At 40.9% G+C, this 18,736-nt stretch overlaps 3 protein-coding genes across 4 annotated transcripts in view; all 3 read right to left on the bottom strand.

Moving 5' to 3' along the window:
• Positions 1-15,290, bottom strand: part of LOC128377179 (tripartite motif-containing protein 16-like protein) — a 30,618-nt gene extending 15,328 nt beyond the window's left edge. For both annotated transcript variants that reach the window (XM_053337091.1, XM_053337092.1), the window contains exon 1: positions 13,833-15,290. In XM_053337091.1, the coding sequence (XP_053193066.1) occupies positions 13,849-15,240 (1,392 nt within the window). In that variant the 5' untranslated portion in view covers positions 15,241-15,290 and the 3' untranslated portion in view covers positions 13,833-13,848. The remainder of the gene's footprint in view (positions 1-13,832) is intronic.
• On the bottom strand, positions 1,136-2,821 carry LOC128377185 (tripartite motif-containing protein 16-like). The gene has a single exon (XM_053337099.1). It carries the CDS (start codon positions 2,804-2,806, stop codon positions 1,136-1,138), a length of 1,671 nt encoding a protein of 556 aa, XP_053193074.1. The 5' UTR covers positions 2,807-2,821.
• On the bottom strand, positions 5,034-10,907 carry LOC128377474 (uncharacterized). Its single transcript, XM_053337424.1, has 2 exons — positions 9,221-10,907; positions 5,034-6,821 (listed from the first exon to the last, which is right to left on the bottom strand). The coding sequence occupies exons 1-2, from the start codon at positions 10,898-10,900 to the stop codon at positions 5,034-5,036; spliced, it is 3,468 nt and encodes a 1,155-aa protein (XP_053193399.1). The 5' UTR covers positions 10,901-10,907.
• Positions 15,291-18,736: the final 3,446 nt, after the last annotated feature.

Raw genomic sequence — 18,736 nt, 5'->3', positions numbered from 1 at the left:
AGAGTTAAAATGCTTTAGTGAAGAAAGCAGAAAGGTGACTGCCTCAAATAAACTCTCATTATAATTTCACACTTCCTCCACAAGCTTTGAATGAAACAATGAGATGAAGACAGAAGACTTTTCTCACTTTTGAAAACTTTTTTTTATTGATTATGTAAAGCTTGAGACTGATCAACCATCCAATCAGTAAAGTCTGTTCAGTGATTTCAGATTCAGATTCACTTCATCCACCCAGTATGTCAGCTATGTACTAAGAACATAATTAATGATCTACTTGCTTATTATTATTATCATTATAATTATGACATGAAACTAACATTTATAGCAAAGAGAAGTTCACATCATCATATACACCAGATCTATCCCTTTGTCTCGCCGTTCTGTGACAGGTGTTGGATCTCGTGGGGCTTTCTGGTTCTGTCTCTCTTTATCTGGACTTTGGTCCAAAAAAAAATGTGACTGCTATTCTTCAAAGGCCTATAAGAGATCCTTCAAACCGGAGTCTGCTCACAATCTACTGTATGCCTCCCGACTATCATAAGGTAACGTATATCAACTTCTCTCCCTTCTGTTCAAAGGTGGATGATTCACATGATTTCAGTCATATAATTGGAAAGACTCAGGTTTTTGAGAATTAACTAAATTAAATAAATGTTCAGCTATCTGGGACTCATTCCTTGCCTACCTGAATGAGGCAGGAATGGGATTATTAATTCATCCACTTACTTTCTCACAGCCTTTGTTTGAAACATAATGTATAGCAGTCTAAAGCATCCTGTATGACTGGCAGCGCAATTGTTATTTTATCTTGATTTCTATACATTTGTCTACTTATTCATTTACCTAATCATTTATCACTTCCATTTCTTATTTATCTTATTCACTTGTCATTTCAATTTCAAAAAAGCAACATCATCGTGAGCAATGATATCCTGCATGGATAAAAACACAAATGAAAAATGTACATATATTAAAGAAACTGATGATGTAAACAACACATACATGAAGTTAAAAAAAAGTGTTGACAATCACTATTAGTGTGACAGCTGAACTCTGAGCAGTTTGAAAACATGGAGACAAAAACATGAAAAATCAAAAACACAGAATCTGACACCTGGAAATACTTTTGTCTATTTCAGTTACACAACTCAGCTGTGACTCCAACATGATAAACACAAAGTCCAGCGTAGAGAGGCTGAGTGAATCTGGTCTGGACTCTGTGGAGGAGAGTCATGGTTCTAGAGACGCTGTAGAAGGACAGAATACCTGCTCTGTGATCCAGGTATACTCCGACTCTGGAAGAACGAGGACCTGAGATAGGGGTTCTGATGTTGTTGAAATAAAAAATATAACCATTAGTGTAACAATGTAACATCCAAGATTTATCATTACATCCAAATCCACATTCATTCGAGCTCCCTACTCTGCTGATATTCTTGTATGCGACTGCTATACGAATTACTGTCCCTCTCCAGTCCACCTCCCAGTAACAACGTCCAGTCAGACTCTCTCTACTCAGGACCTGACGCCATACCGTGAATCTGTCTGGGTGACTAGAATAAGACTGTTGTTGACTCGTGAATGTTGCTTTTCTGTTCCTCTCAGATAATAACAGCTCTGTGTTTACTGTGTTTGGATCCAGAGTGATTTCACATGAATATTGTAAGAACTCAGCTCTGGTCTTGGGCTCTGGTTCTGGTTGTGGCAGAAAAACGTCCACTTCAGTCACTGTCAGTGAGATGTTTGTCCATTTGTCCCTCAGGATGTCCTGTAGTTTATCTCTGAGCTCTGACACAGCTGCTGTCACATCCTCAAAGTATCTGAGAGGACGGATATTGATGCTGGATGAGTCTGTAGGTTCACTGAGTTGTGACACTGAGGGGTAGTTGTGTAGAAACTGGTTGTGATCCTCTGTGTGTGAGAGCTTCTTCAGTTCAGCGTCTTTCCTCTTCAGCTCAGTGATCTCCTGCTGCAGCTTCTCCTGAAGCTTTATGACTCCACTCACTTCAGTTTCCTGCTGGGATCTGATCTGCTGCTTCACATCAGAGCTTCTTTTCTGGAGGAGACGGATCAGCTCAGTGAAGATCTTCTCATTGTCCTCCACTGCTTTATCAGCAGAGTGACTGACGGCCTCCACCTCCTGTTGAAGCAGCTTCACATCTTTCTCTCTGTCCTGGATTCTCTGCTGGATGTTTAGTCGACTCACCTCGAGCTCTCTCTGCCTCTCAGTCCTTTCTGCTGCAGCTGAGACTGTGTCGTGGCCTTTATGTTCATCCACAGAGCACAGATAACAGATACTCTGCTGATCAGTACGACAGAACATCTTCATCACCTCATCATGACGAGAGCAGATGTTCTCCTGGAGCTTCTTTGAGGGCTCCACCAGCTTGTGTTTCTTTAATGGAGGTGCATCGTAATGAGGCTGGAGGTGATTCTCACAGTAAGAGGCTGGACAGGTCAGACAGGACTTGAGGGCTTTCAGCTTCCTCCCAGTGCAGACATCACAGGCCACATCTTCAGGTCCAGCATAGCAGTGATCAGCAGGAGCAGCGTGGAGTCCAGTCTTCTTCAGCTGCTCCACTAAAGCTGCTAACATGGTGTTTTTCCCCAAAACAGGCCTCGGTGCAAAGGTCTTTCTGCACTGAGGGCAGCAGATCTTCCTCTGATCCTCTCCATCCCAGAATCCTTTAATACAGCTCATACAGTAGCTGTGTCCACAGGGAATAGTCACTGGATCCTTCAGTAGATCCAAACAGATTGAACAACAGAAGGCTTCTTGGTCGAGCTGAACTCCTTTCTGCGCCATTTCAGCTGTCAGTGGCAATGACTGTCTGAGTTTCACTTCCTGATAAGTGAAACAGGTCAGAGTTCTGATCTGAACAACATGTGACTCAGTAGTAAAAGCAGCCTGACAGCTGTGTACTGATTTACCTGTTGGATACACCCATTGTCCAATGATAGATCTAAAGGGGAGGGAACAAGGAAATATGAGCTCAGAGTGGGAGGGAGGTTGTTGTGTTTGAGAGCAGGAAGAAGAGGGAGGAGTTATCAAGCACGAGTTCATTCAAGGGAAGAGGAAAAGTTTTAAAGAAGTACTGACTGCTTTTTATACGGTTCACTTCCCTCACTCACGTCTCAGCTCCTCCTGGTGAGGACAGAAGAATTTAATTCACAAGAAGAGATTACAGTCACACAAAAACTACAATGTTAAATATGAAGAAGTCAGTCAACAATATAAAGAAAGTATTAAGCAATAGTTTCATCTCTGAAGTTTGTACAATATAAAATTAATTAACTATTTAAACGGTTACTTAATCATTTATACATATTGATATCTGGAAGGAAAACAGCTGATAACTGCTCCATGTTTTATCATTTGATTATAGATCTATAGCAGCGTCTGGCTGTCATAGAATAAGACACAAATAGACTATTTATGTCTTTTTAGGCTCAGGATGATTTTATAGGAGACACAAAGCTGAGTGGCATCATATTTTACATTTAAGTGATCAGAACCATTCATAAAGTATTAGAGCTCTTATACTTCATTCACAACATCCTCGATGATGAAGGAGGGAAAATGATTTCCAGGTCTCAGCTGGAGGACTCCAAATAATTCATTACACGATGTTAAGGTAAGAAACCATGAACGAACAGACACCCATCTCGCTATTTTCATGCAGAAACTTTTCTTGTAATGGAGTATTTCTACACTTCTGTATTGTTGCTTTTACTCTGAGGACAGCTGACAGACCCGGATTCAGCATTTTATAAACATCTTTAACATATTAACACATAATTTATGTTTTTATTATCCAATGTCTAGAAGAAGAATAACACAATTGTTCCTTTTTACAACCTGACTGTAATATTTAAATTGTCCAGTAGATGGCAGTGTTGTGCTGATTTAGTTTAATGATCATTTGCACAGCAGCTGAAAGCAGAAAGACTGAAGGAGACTGTGAGAAAGAAATGATAGATTATTCAACAGTATAAGGTGTTAATATTAGCTCCACCTTGAAAGAGTTAAAATGCTTTAGTGAAGAAAATTGAAAGTTCACTGCCTCAAATAAACTCTCATTATAATTTCACATTTCTTCCACAAGCTTTGAATGAAACACTGAGATAAAGACAGAAGACTTTTCTCACTTTTGAAAACTTTTTTTTATTGATTATGTAAAGCTTGAGACTGATCAACCATCCAATCAGTAAAGTCTGTTCAGTGATTTCAGATTCAGATTCACTTCATCCACCCAGTATGTCAGCTATATACTAAGAACATAATTAATGATCTACTTGCTGATTATTATCATTATAATTATAACATGAAACTAACATTTATAGCAAAGAGAAGTTCACATCATCATATACACCAGATCTATCCCTTTGTATCGCCGTTCTGTGACAGGTGTTGGATCTCGTGGGGCTTTCTGGTTCTGTCTCTCTTTATCTGGACTTTGGTCCAAAAATAATGTGACTGCTATTCTTCAAAGGCCTATAAGAGATCCTTCAAACCGGAGGCTGCACACAATCTACTGTATGCGTCCCGACTATCATAAGGTAACGTATATCAACTTCTCTCCCTTCTTTTCAAAGGTGGATGATTCACATGATTTCAGTCATATAATTGGAAAGACTCAGGTTTTTGAGAATTAACTAAATTAAATAAATGTTCAGCTATCTGGGACTCATTCCTTGCCTACCTGGATGAGGCAGGAATGGGATTATTAATTCATCCACTTACATTTTCACAGCCTTTGTTTGAAACATAATGTATAGCAGTCTAAAGCATCCTGTATGACTGGCAGCGCAATTGTTATTTTATCTTGATTTCTATACATGTGTCTACTTATTCATTTACCTAATCATTTATCACTTCCTTTAATTTATCTTATTGACTTGTCATTTCATTTTCAAAAAAGTGTTGACAATCACTATTAGTGTGACAGCTGAACTCTGAGCAGTTTGAAAACATGAAGACAAAAACATGAAAAAACAAAAACACAGAATCTGATACCTGGAAATACTTTTGTCTATTTGAGTTTACACAACTCAGCTGTGGCTCCAACTTGATAAACACAAAGTCCAGCATAGAGAGGCTGAGTGAATGTGGTCTGGACTCTGTGGAGGAGAGTCATGGTTTCAGAGACGCTGTAGAAGGACAGAATACCTGCTCTGTGATCCAGGTACACTCCGACTTTGGAGGAATGAGGACCTGAGATGGGAGTTCTGATGTTGTTGAAATAGAAGTTATAGCCAGTCGTGTGACAATGTAACATCCAAGATTTGTCATTAAATCCAAACCCACATTCATTCGAGCTCCCTACTCTGCTGATATTCTTGTATGCAACTGCTATACGAAATTCTCTCCCTCTCCAGTCCACCTCCCAGTAACAACGTCCAGTCAGACTCTCTCTACTCAGGACCTGCCACCATATAGTGAATCTGTCTGGGTGACTAGAGTAAGAGTGTTGCTGACTTGTGTATGTTGCTTTTCTGTTCCCCTCAGATAATAACAGATATGAGTATGCTGTGTTTGGATCAAGAGTTATTTCACATGAATATCTTAAAAACTCAGCTCTGGTCTTGGGCTCTGGTTCTGACAGTAAAACGTCCACTTCAGTCACTGCCAGTGAGATGTTTGTCCATTTGTCCCTCAGGAGGTCCTGTAGTTCATCTCTGAGCTTTGACACAGCTGCTGTCACATCCACAAAGTATCTCAGAGGACGGATATTGATGCTGGATGAGTCTGTAGCTTCACTGAGTTGTGACACTGAGGGGTAGTTGTGTAGAAACTGGTTGTGATCCTCTGTGTGTGAGAGCTGCTTCAGTTCAGCGTCTTTCCTCTTCAGCTCAGTGATCTCCTGCTGCAGCTTGTCCTGAAGCTCTTTGACTCGACTCACTTCAGTTTCCTGCTGGGATCTGATCTGCTGCTTCACATCAGAGCTTCTTTTCTGTATGACACAGATCAGCTCAGTGAAGATCTTCTCACTGTCCTCCACTGCTTTATCAGCAGAGCGACTGACGGCCTCCACCTCCTGTTGAAGCAGCTTCACATCTTTCTCTCTGTCCTGGATTCTCTGCTGGATGTTTAGTCGACTCACCTCGAGCTCTCTCTGCCTCTCAGTCCTTTCTGCTGCAGCTGAGACTGTGTCGTGGCCTTTATGTTCATCTACAGAGCACAGATAACAGATACTCTGCTGATCAGTACGACAGAACATCTTCATCACCTCATCATGACGAGAGCAGATGTTCTCCTGAAGCGTCTTTGAAGGCTCGACCAGCTTGTGTTTTTTAAATTGACCAACAGTGTAATGAGGCTGAAGGTGATTCTCACAGTAAGAGATCAGACACTGCAGACAGGACTTGAGGGCTTTCAGCTTCCTCCCAGTGCAGACATCACAGGCCACATCTTCAGGTCCAGCATAGCAGTGATCAGCAGGAGCAGCTTGGAGTCCAGTCTTCTTCAGCTGCTCCACTAAAGCTGCTAACATGGTGTTTTTCCCCAAGACAGGCCTCAGTGTGAAGGCCTGTCTGCATTGAGGGCAAGAGATCTTACTCTGATCCTCTCCATCCCAGAATCCTTTAATACAGCTCATACAGTAGCTGTGTCCACAGGGAATAGTCACTGGATCCTTCAGTAGATCCAAACAGATTGAACAACAGAAGGCTTCTTGGTCGAGCTGAACTCCTTTCTGCGCCATTTCAGCTGTCAGTTGCAACGATTGTCTGAGTTTCACTTCCTGATAAGTGAAACAGGTCTGAGCTCTGATCTGAACAACATGTGACTCAGTAGTAAAAGCAGCTGTGTACTGATTTACCTGTTGGTTACACCCATTGTCCAATTATAGATCTGAAGGGGAGGGAACAAGGAAATATGAGCTCAGAGTGGGAGGGAGTTTGTTGTGTGTTTGAGAGCAGGAAGAAGAGGGAGGAGTTATCAAGCACGGGTTCATTCAAGGGAAGAGGAACAGTTTTAAAGAAGTACTGGCTGCTTTTTATACGGTTCACTTCCCTCATTCACATCTCAGCTCCTCCTGGTGAGGACAGAAGAATTTAATTCACAAAAAGAGATTACAGACACACAAAAACTACAATGTTAAATATGAAGAAGTCAGTCAGTCAACAATATAAAGAAAGTATTAAGCAATAGTTTCAACTCTGAAGTTTGTACAATATAAAATGAATTAACTCTTTAAACTGTCACCTAATAATTTCTACATATTGATATCTGGAAGGAAAACAGCTGATAACTGCTCCATGTTTTATCATTTGATTATAGATCTATAGCAGCGTCTGGCTGTCATAGAATAAGACACAAATAGACTATTTAAATCTGTTAATTACTGAAAGAAAAGAACCAACATAAAGGAGTAATAAATACAGCTTCAGCCTGCAGATTATGTTTAAATAATTTATTGATTATTTAATTCATGACAGTCTGGTGTTCATTTTAGGTTCAGGATGATTTTATAGGAGACACAAAGCTGTGTGGCGTCATATTTTACATTTAAGTGATCAGAACCATTTATATATTATTAGAGTTCTTATACTTCATTCACAACATCCTCGATGATGAAGGAGGTAAAAATGATTTCCAGGTCACAGCTGGAGGACTCCAAATACTTCATTACACAATTTTAAGGTAATAAACCATGAACGAACAGACACCCATCTCTCTGATTTCATGCAGAAACTTTTCTTGTAATGGAGTATTTCTACACTTCTGTATTGTTGCTTTTACTCTGAGGACAGCTGACAGAACCTGACTCAGCATTTTATAAACATCTTCAACATAATATTAACTCATAATTTATTTTTTTATGATCCAATGTCTAGAAGAAGAATAACACAATTGTTCCTTTTTACAACCTGACTGTAATATTTTAATTGTCCAGTAGATGGCAGTGTTGTGCTGATTTAGTTTAATGATCATTTGCACAGCAGCTGAAAGTAGAAAGACTGAAGGAGAATGTGAGAAAGAAATGATAGATTATTCAACAGTATAAGGTGTTAATATTAGCTCCACCTTGAATGTCTTAAAATGCTGAAAGTTCAGAGACTGACTAACAAACATTTGCTTCCTCTGAACATGAACTCTGTACTTTGTGTTGTTTTAGCAGGAAATCTGCCTCAAATAAACTCTCATCATAATTTCACATTTCCTCCACAAGCTTTGAATGAAACACTGAGATGAAGACAGAAGACTTTTCTCACTTTTGAAAACTTTTTTTTATTGATTATGTAAAGCTTGAGACTGATCAACCATCCAATCAGTAAAGTCTGTTCAGTGATTTCAGATTCAGATTCACTTCATCCACCCAGTATGTCAGCTATGTACTAAGAACATCATTAATGATCTCCTTGCTGATTATTATCATTATAATTATAACATGAAACTAACATTTATAGCAAAGAGAAGTTCACATCATCATATACACCAGATCTATCCCTTTGTCTCCCCGTTCTGTGACAGGTGTTGGATCTTGTGGGGCTTTCTGGTTCTGTCTCTCTTTATCTGGACTATGGTCCCAAAAAAAATGTGACTGCTATTCTTCAAAGGCCTATAAGAGATCCTTCAAACTGGAGACTGCTCACAATTTACTGTATGCCTCCCAACTATCATAAGGTAATGTATATCAACTTCTCCCCCTTCTTTTCAAAGGTGGATGATTCACATGATTTCAGTCATATAATTGGAAAGACTCAGGTTTTTGAGAATTAACTAAATTAAATAAATGTTCAGCTATCTGGGACTCATTCCTTGCCTACTTGGATGAGGCAGGAATGGGATTATTAATTCATCCACTTACTTTCTCACAGCCTTTGTTTGAAACATAATGTATAGCAGTCTAAAGCATCCTGTATAACTGGCAGCACAATTGTTATTTTATCTTGTTTTCTATACATATGTCTACTTATTCATTTACCTAATCATTTATCACTTCCATTCCTTATTAATCTTATTCACTTGTCATTTCATTTTCAAAAAAGCAACATCATCATGAGCAATGATATCCTGCATGGATAAAAACACAAATGAAAAATGTACATATATTAAAGAAACTGATGATATAAACAACACATACATAAAGTTAAAAAAAAGTGTTGACAATCACTATTAGTGTGACAGCTGAACTCTGAGCAGTTTGAAAACATGGAGACAAAAACATGAAAAATCAAAAACACAGAATCTGACATATGGAATTACTTTTGTCTATTTGAGTTTACACAACTCAGCTGTGGCTCCATCATAGTAAACACAAAGTCCAGCATAGAGAGGCTGAGTGAATGTGGTCTGGACTCTGTGGAGGAGAGTCATGGTTTCAGAGACGCTGTAGAAGGACAGAATACCTGCTCTGTGATCCAGGTACACTCCGACTCTGGAGGAACGAGGACCTGAGACAGGAGTTTTGATGTTGTTGAAATAGAAGCTATAGCCAGTCGTGTAACAGATTAACATCCAAGATTTGTCATTATATCCAAATCCACATTCATTTGAGCTCCCTACTCTGCTGATATTCTTGTATGTGACTGCTACACTGATTGCTCCTGTCCCTCTCCCCTCCACTTCCCAGTAACAACGTCCAGTCAGACTCTCTCTACTCAGGACCTGAGACCATACAGTGAATCTGTCTGGGTGACAAGAGTAAGACTGTTGTTGACTTGTGTATGTTGCTTTTCTGTTCCCCTCAGATAATAACAGATATGTGTTTGCTGTGTTTGGATCCAGAGTGATTTTACGAGAATATTTTAAGAACTCAGCTCTGGTCTTGGGCTCTGGTTCTGGTTGTGGCAGTAAAACGTCCACTTCAGTCACTGTCAGTGAGATGTCTCTCCATCCCTCCTTCAAGATGTCCTGTAGTTTATCTCTGAGCTCTGAAACAGCTGCTGTCACATCCTCAAAGTATCTCAGAGGACAGATATTGATGCTGGATGAGTCTGTAGGTTCACTGAGTTGTGACACTGAGGGGTAGTTGTGTAGGAACTGGTTGTGATCCTCTGTGTGTGAGAGCTTCTTCAGTTCAACGTCTTTCCTCGTCAGCTCAGTGATCTTCTGCTGCAGCTTCTCCTGAAGCTCTTTGACTCGATTCACTTCAGTTTGCTGCTGGGATCTGATCTGCTGCTTCACATCAGAGCTTCTTTTCTGGAGGAGACGGATCAGCTCAGTGAAGATCTTCTCACTGTCCTCCACTGCTTTATCAGCAGAGCGACTGACGGCCTCCACCTCCTGTTGAAGCAGCTTCACATCTTTCTCTCTGTCCTGGATTCTCTGCTGGATGTTTAGTCGACTCACCTCGAGCTCTCTCTGCCTCTCAGTCCTTTCTGCTGCAGCAGAGACTGTGTCATGGCCTTTATGATCCTCCACAGAGCAGAGATAACAGATACTCTGCTGATCAGTACGACAGAAAATCTCCATCATCCTACCATGACAAGAGCAGATGTTCTCCTGAAGCGTCTTGGAGGGGTCGACCAGCTTGTGTTTTTTAAATTGACCAACAGTGTAATGAGGCTGGAGGTGATTCTCACAGTAAGAGATGAGACACTGCAGACAGGACTTGAAGGCTTTCAGCTTCCTCCCAGTGCAGACATCACAGGCCACATCTTCAGGTCCAGCATAGCAGTGATCAGCAGGAGCAGCTTGGAGTCCAGTCTTCTTCAGCTGCTCCACTAAAGCTGCTAACATGGTGTTTTTCCCCAAGACAGGCCTCGGTGCAAAGGTCTTTCTGCACTGAGGGCAGCTGTAGATCTTACTCTGATCCTCTCCATCCCAGAATCCTTTAATACAGCTCATACAGTAGCTGTGTCCACAGGGAATAGCCACTGGATCCTTCAGTAGATCCAAACAGATTGAACAACAGAAGGCTTCTTGGTCGAGCTGAACTCCTTTCTGCGCCATTTCAGCTCTCAGTGGCAACGATTGTCTGAGTTTCACTTTCTGATAAGTGAAACAGGTCTGAGCTCTGATCTGAACAACATGTGACTCAGTAGTAAAAGCAGCTCTGTACTGTGTGACATGTTGGTTACACCCATCGTCCAATTGTAGATCTAAAGGGGAGGGAACAAGGAAATAAAAGCTCAGAGTGGAGCTTGTTGTGTTTGAGAGCAGGAAGAAGAGGGAGGAGTTATCAAGCACGGGTTCATTCAGGGAAGAGGAACAGTTTTAAAGAAGTACTGGCTGCTTTTTATACGGTTCACTTCCGTCACTCACGTCTCTGCTCCTCCTGGTGAGGACAGAAGAATTTAATTCACAAGAAGAGATTACAGACACACAAAAACTACAATGTTAAATATGAAGAAGTCAGTCAACAATATAAAGAAAGTATTAAGCAATAGTTTCAACTGTGAAGTTTGTACAATATAAAATTAATTAACTCTTTAAACTGTCACCTAATAATTTCTACATATTGATATCTGGAAGGAAAACAGCTGATAACTGCTCCATGTTTTATCATTTGATTATAGATATATAGCAGTGTCTGGCTGTCATAGAATAAGACACAAATAGACTATTTAAATCTATTAATTACTGAAAGTAAAAGAACCAACATAAAGGAGTAATAAATACAGCTTCAGCCTGCAGATTATGTTTAAATAATTTATTGATTATTTAATTCATGACAGTCTGGTGTTCATTTTAGGTTCAGGATGATTTTATAGAAGACACAAAACTGTGTGGCATCACATTTTACATTTAAGTGATCAGAACCATTAATGTATTATAACAGCTCTTATAATTTATTCACAACATCCTCGATGATGAAGGAGGGAAAATGATTTCCAGGTCACAGCTGGAGGACTCCAAATACTTCATTACACGATGTTAAGGTAATAAACCATGAACGAACAGACACCCATCTCTATATTTTCATGCAGAAACTTTTCTTGTTGTCTTATAATGGAGTATTTCTACACTTCTGTATTGTTGCTTTTACTCTGAGGACAGCTGAGAGAACCTGACTCAGCATTTTATAAACATCTTTAACATAATATCAACACATAATTTATTTTTTTTATTATCCAATGTCTAGAAGAAGAATAACACAATTGTTCCTTTTTACAACCTGACTGTAATATTTTAATTGTCCAGTAGATGGCAGTGTTGTGCTGATTTAGTTTAATGATCATTTGCACAGCAGCTGTAAGCAGAAAGACTGAAGGAGACTGTGAGAAAGAAATGATAGATTATTCAACAGTATAAGGTGTTAATATTAGCTCCACCTTGAAAGAGTTAAAATGCTGAAAGTTCAGAGACTGACTAACAAACATGTGTCTGCTCTGAACATGAACTCTGTACTTTGTGTTGTTTTAGCAGGAAATCTGCCTCAAATAAACTCTCATTATAATTTCACATTTCCTCCACAAGCTTTGAATGAAACACTGAGATAAAGACAGAAGACTTTTCTCACTTTTGAAAGAAACATTTTTATTTATTATGTAAAACTTGAGACTGATCACACATCCAATCAGTAAAGGCTGTTCAGTGTTTCATTGTCATTAATTTCATTTTTTACATTCATCTCATATACACAGTCAGTTAGTTGAACCCAGAATGTTAGCTATGTATATGAACAGAGGTGTCAAACTAATTTTCATTCAAGGGCCACATACAACCCAATTTGGTCTCATGTGGGCCGGACCATTAAAAAGATGGAAGGAGCGATGGAAGGAAAGAAGGAAAAAAGAAAGAAAGGGAGGAAGGACAGATGGAAGGAAGGAAGAAAGGGAGGAAGGAAGGAAAACAAGACAGGAAGGAAAGATGGAAGGAACGAAGGAAGGAAAAAAGAAAGAAAGAAAGGGAGGAAGGACAGAAGGAAGGAAAGACGGACAGGTGGAAGGGAGGAAGAAAGGGAGGAAGGAAGGAAAACAAGACAGAAAGGAAAGATGGAAGGAAGGAAAGAAGGAAAAAAGAAAAAGAAAGAAAGGGAAGAAGGACAGATGGAAGAAAGGGAGGAAGGAAGGAAGGAAGGAAGGAAAACAGACAGGAAGGAAAGTGGGCCGGATTGGATACCTCGGTGGGCCGGTTCTGGCCCACGGGCCGCATGTTTGACACCCCTGATCTACTTCCTGATTTTTTTTTTTGCTAGTATTGGTTTTATGAAGACGAATAAAGAAAATATAAAAAAACAAACATCATGAGCAGTGATATCCAGCTTGCATAAAAACACAAAAGGAAAATTTGACATACATTAAAGTAACTGATAATATACACAATGCATACATACAGTTTAAAAACATGTTGACTATACGTGTTAGCATGACAGCTGATATCTGTGCAGTTCAACAACATGCAGACAAAAACATGAGAAGTCGTGTCATCCTCCCTTCTTTCCTTCCTTCTTCCTCCTTCCTCTCCCTCCTTTCCTCCCTTCCTCCCTTCCTGCTTTCCTTCCTTCCTCCCTCCCTCCTTTCCTTCCTTCCTTCCTTCCTTCCTTGACCCGAGGACAACAGGAGGGTTAAAAAAGTCAAAATTGACCCCATCCGTTTTGACTGTTCCTTCTTTCCTCCCTCCTTTCCTTCCTTCTTCCTTCCCTCCTTCCTCCCTCCCTCCTTCTCTTTTTCTTTCCTCCCTCCTTTCCTTCCTTCTTCCTTCCTCCTTCCCTTCTTTCCCTCCTTCTCTCTTTCTTTCTTCTTTCCTCCCTCCTTTCCTTCCTTCCTCCTCCTTTCCTTCCTTCCTTCCTCCTCCTTTCCTTCCTCCCTCCCTCCCTCCTTCCCCTCCTTCCTTCTTCCTCCCTTCCTTCCTTCCTTGACTCGAGGACAACAGGAGGGTTAAAAAAGTATTGACAATCTTTGTTTGCCTGACAGCTGATCTCTGTGCAGTTCAACAACACAGAATCTGACTTTTGTCTATTTGAGTTTACGCAACTCGGCTGCGTCTCCGTAAGAACATCCGAGCCAAAGTCCAGCGTAGAGAGGCTGAGTGAATGTGGTCTGGACTCTGTGGAGGAGAGTCATGGTTTCAGAGACGCTGTAGAAGGACAGAATACCTGCTCTGTGATCCAGGTACACTCCTAATCTGGGGCACCAAGGACTTGAAATGGGAGTTTTGACATTGTTGAAATAAAAAGTATAACCATTAGTGTGACAATATAACATCCAAGATTTGTCATTATATCCAAATCCACAGTCATTCGAGCTCCCTACTCTGCTGATAGTCTTGTATGCGACTGCTATACGGATTCCTGTCCCTCTCCAGTCCACCTCCCAGTAACAACGCCCAGTCAGACTCTCTCTACTCAGGACCTGAGACCATATAGTGAATCTGTCTGGGTGACTAGAACAAGACTGATGATGTGTCACCCCTTCTACTTTTCTGTTCCCCTCAGATAATAACATACATGTGTTTGCTGTGTTTGGATCCAGAGTGATTTTACTATAATATTGTAAGAACTCAGCTCTGGTCTTCGGCTCTGGTTGTGGTTCTGATGGTAAAACGTCCACTTCAATCTCTGCCAGTGAGATGTTTGTCCATTCCTCCTTCAGGATGTCCTGTAGTTTATCTCTGAGCTCTGACACAGCTGCTGTCACATCCTCAAAGTATCTCAGAGGACGGATATTGATGCTGGATGAGTCTGTAGGTTCACTGAGTTGTGACACTGAGGGGTAGTTGTGTAGAAACTGGTTGTGATCCTCTGTGTATGAGAACTGCTTCAGTTCAGCGTCTTTCCTCTTCAGCTTAATGATCTCCTGCTGCAGCTTCTCCTGAAGCTCTTTGACTCGACTCACTTCAGTTTCCTGCTGGGATCTGATCTGCTGCTTCACATCAGAGCTTCTTTCCTGGAGGAGACGGATCAGCTCAGTGAAAATCTTCTCACTGTCCTCCACTGCTTTATCAGCAGAGCGACTGACGACCTCCACCTCCTGTTGAAGCAGCTTCACATCTTTCTCTCTGTCCTGGATTCTCTGCTGGATGTTTAGTCGACTCACCTCAAGTTTCCTCTGCTTGCCAGGTCCAGCATAGCCATAATAAGCAGGAGCAGCTTGGAGTCCAGTTTTGTTTAGCTGCTCCACTAAAGCTGCTAGCATGGTGTTTTTCTTCAGGACAGGCCTCGGTGTGAAGGTCTGTCTGCATTGAGGGCAGCTGTACATCCTCCTCTGATCCTCTCCATCCCAGTGTAATTTAATACAGCTCATGCAGTAGCTGTGTCCACAGGGAATAGCAACCGGATCCCTCAGTAGATCCAAACAGATTGAACAACAGAAAGTTTCTCTGTCCAGCTGATCCCCTCTCTGCGCCATTTCAGCTCTCGGGTGAGGTTTACTTCCTGATGAGTGAAAACAAATGTGTGAGCTCTGATCTGAACAGCAGTGAGTCTCTGTAGTAGGTGCAGCCCTGACCGCATGACATGTTGGTTACACCCATCCCCCAACTGTAGATCTAAAGAAGAGGGAACAAAGAAACTTGAGCCTGGACTGGGAGGGAGTTTTGTTGTGTGTTTGAGAGCAAGCAGGAAGAAGAGAGGGGAGGGGGCGGGATTATCAAGCGCTGATTCATTCCAGCAGTTTTAAAGAGATACTGACTCTTTGGAGCATTCAGTGACATGAAGGTTTTGGTGAATGTGGAATAAAGCTCATCATATATCTCCAACCTTTTAAAACCCTTGATTTTCTTCCACCTGAATTAAATCATGTATTCTGTTACTGCAGCTCTGTGCTCTCTCTCTCTCTCTCTCTCTCTCTCTCTCTCTCTCTCTCTACCTCTCTCTCTCTCTACCCCCCCCTCTCTCTCTACCTCTCTCTCTCTCTCTCCCCCTTCCTCTGTCTGTTTGTTGTTATTTTCAGGAAGACACACTTGTCAAGGGTTTGCTGCAGCCCTGTGCTCTCTCTCTCTCTACCTCTCTCTCTCTCTCTCTCTCTCTCTTCCTCTTCCTCTTTCTGTTTGTTTTTATTTTCAGGAAGACACACCTGAGAGCATTTGAGGAGGATTGAGAGAAATCTTCACACTCTTTCACTCGAGTCACTGCCCAGCTCACATCTCCAAGGGGAAAGTTTTTCCTTTTTCACCCTTGTTATCTTTGGGGTGATATATGACATCAAATCAAATCAGATTTTAGATTTATTTGAACCATAAACCATAACAGTCTACTTCATGAAGATTGTCTGTTTGTACTGAAGGATCTTGTCTTGTTGCATTACTTCTTATTGCCAGCAGGGGGAGTTTGGCTTTTTACAGGATTTTTGGTTAGTTAAGAGCTCCATAAATCCAACTCTGCAGCCTGCTACTGAATGCATTGGGATTGAGACACTTCTCATTTGGTTCCTCCTCCAGCGGTTCTCATCTGGCTGTTACTCTGGTTGACCCCGAAGATCACAGAGTCATCATCATCATCATCATCATCAACAACCCTTCGTCACCAAGGAAACCGGAGGAAAACCATCTAACATGCTCATGTCTCAGAGTTGATGAGTGACTCTTCATTTAATTTACCCCTTCATTCACACATCCATTCATTGTATGTATGTCATTGTTTAAATATCCATTTACCTGTTGATGTTGATTGCCAATGTGCTTCTCTCTCTCTCTCTCTCTTCTCTCCTCTCTCTCTCCTCTCCTTTTTCTCTCTCTCCTCTCCTGTCTCTCTCTCCCCTCTCCTTTCTCTCTCTCTCCTCCCTCTGTCTCCTCTCCTTTCTCTCTCTCTCCTCCCTCTGTCTCCTCTCTCCTCTCTCTCTCCTCTCCTTTCTCTCTGTCTGTCTCTCTCCTCTCCTTTCTCTCTCTGTACCCCTCTCTCTCTCTCCTCCCTCTCCTCCCTCTACCTCCTCCTCTCCTTCCTCCTCTTCCTCTCCTTCCTCTCTCTATCCTCTCCTTCCTCTCTCTCCTCTCTACTCCAACCGGTCGAGACAGATGTTCTCCCACTCTGAGTCTGGTTCTGAGGGTTCTTCCTGTTAAAAGGGAGTTTTTTCTCTCCACTGTGTCTCATGTGGGAATGTTGGGTCTCTTTAAAGTTAAAATCTGAATAGTTCGGTTTAGAACCTGCTCTATGTGGAAAGTGCCTTGAGATAACTTTGATGTGATTTGGCGCTATACAAATAAAGATTGATTGATTGAATTGTAATTAACTTTATTGTTTTAGGTACCAGTTATATTTTTATAATTTTAGCATAATGATATTGAGTGAGCTTCGGTGGGAATTTGCATTAAATTTATGTAATAGTGTAACTTAAACTCACTTCACGAGCTAGACTCTAAAGTAAACTCTATCGTCTGCAAACTGAAAAACAACAAAAACTCCTTTTTAGTGCAATAAAAAAGAAAATACAGAGACAACGTGCTGCATTTCAAATGGTGCTTTTATTGCAATGTGTTGCATTCCCACATTCATAGATGTTATTGATTTGTTAGTCAAAGCATCATTTCCTCAAGGTTGGCATCCTCACCTTGGAAAAAAAGCAGAGGGATCAAATGCACGAGGTGTTTGTGTTTTGAGTGTAGTAGAGAAGTGTGTGTGTGTAAACTTGAGCAGCCACGAACATTATGAATGAACAAACCTCCAAATTTAGACTTCCAGTAGATGCAAATAAAAGAGTTTTTTTTTTAAATTGTCAAACAAAGAATGGGTTTTTGTTTGGCGTATCAGCCTGCAGGGCTCTCACTCCCTGCAGGGGCTGGACCCGGCCTGAGACTGATTGTCTACAAAAAATCCAAAGAAAAGGTAGATTTCTTTAATTCACGTTACACACCTGAACAGGAGGGGGGGAGGGGGAAGGGGAGGGGGAAGAGGGGGAGGAAGGGGGTATTAAAAAGAGACAGAGAGAAAAAGAGAAAATATAACATGCATAAAATTCTCCCGGATGAACATTGTCACTCATATTGTCTTGTAATAGCTGCTCCGATGCCTCTTTTAAAAACAAACTTTACATGAGTTTAATATACAAAACTGGACAAAAATGAGTAAAATGTATAATATATATTTATATATATATTTATTTATATTAATTTGTACAAGGGAGAAAGTGGAACCTTGGTCTTTTTACTCAAATTCTGCAGAGAAAGCATTACTCCGCCCCCTCCCTCCCACCCCCACCCCCCAAAAAAAGAGAAAAAACAACACAAAGTGGTGAGTTAATATTAAGCCTTCTTCTCTGAACCACATCCAACCTCAGTCCCAATAAGGCAGCACTTACAATACTTGACAACTGATGCTGTGTTCACGTTCACATAAGAGTAGAGGATAATTGAACATCTGCAGAAGGAATGAGCGGGAGTTTAAAAAAAAAAGGACTGTGGAGAAACCTCAGCGGTGCATAAAAATACCATATCAGACCATCTTCTTAACTACGTGTGTGAGCTATTTAACATAACTTCCTTTTATCTCATGCATCAAATAGTTTTTCAGTCATTTCCTTTTTTTTTTAGCCCGATCCTGGTCCTTGAACGCACCGCTGATTATTCTCCATTAGGCAGCGAAACACAAGTTAAGAGTGTGTTGTCATTGATGTCAGTGCACAGTAATTGTTGCTAGATAGCAGAGGTTTAAAAGTCTCGTAGAAAGCAGACTTGTGTGATTTTTAAAAAGCGAGTGTTCACCTTGGTTTGGAGGAAAAATGAAATGATAAAAAAAAAAGAGGAGGAGTGAACGCTGAGCAGCGGCGGCGGCAGCAGCTACAGAGCAACGTGATGCTGAAACTGTGTTTGTGAGCAGGAATGTTTGGAGAGTTCAAGTTGGAGGAGGTTTTTTTTGTTTTCTTAATAATTATTATTATTATAATAACAGTTCGCCTGGTGTCAGCTGACAGC

Source organism: Scomber japonicus, chromosome 17, assembly GCF_027409825.1.
Source record: "Scomber japonicus isolate fScoJap1 chromosome 17, fScoJap1.pri, whole genome shotgun sequence".
NCBI lineage: Eukaryota > Metazoa > Chordata > Actinopteri > Scombriformes > Scombridae > Scomber > Scomber japonicus.
The sequence above is the reverse complement of the archived record's forward strand: the minus strand, read 5'-3'. Positions and strand labels throughout refer to the sequence as shown.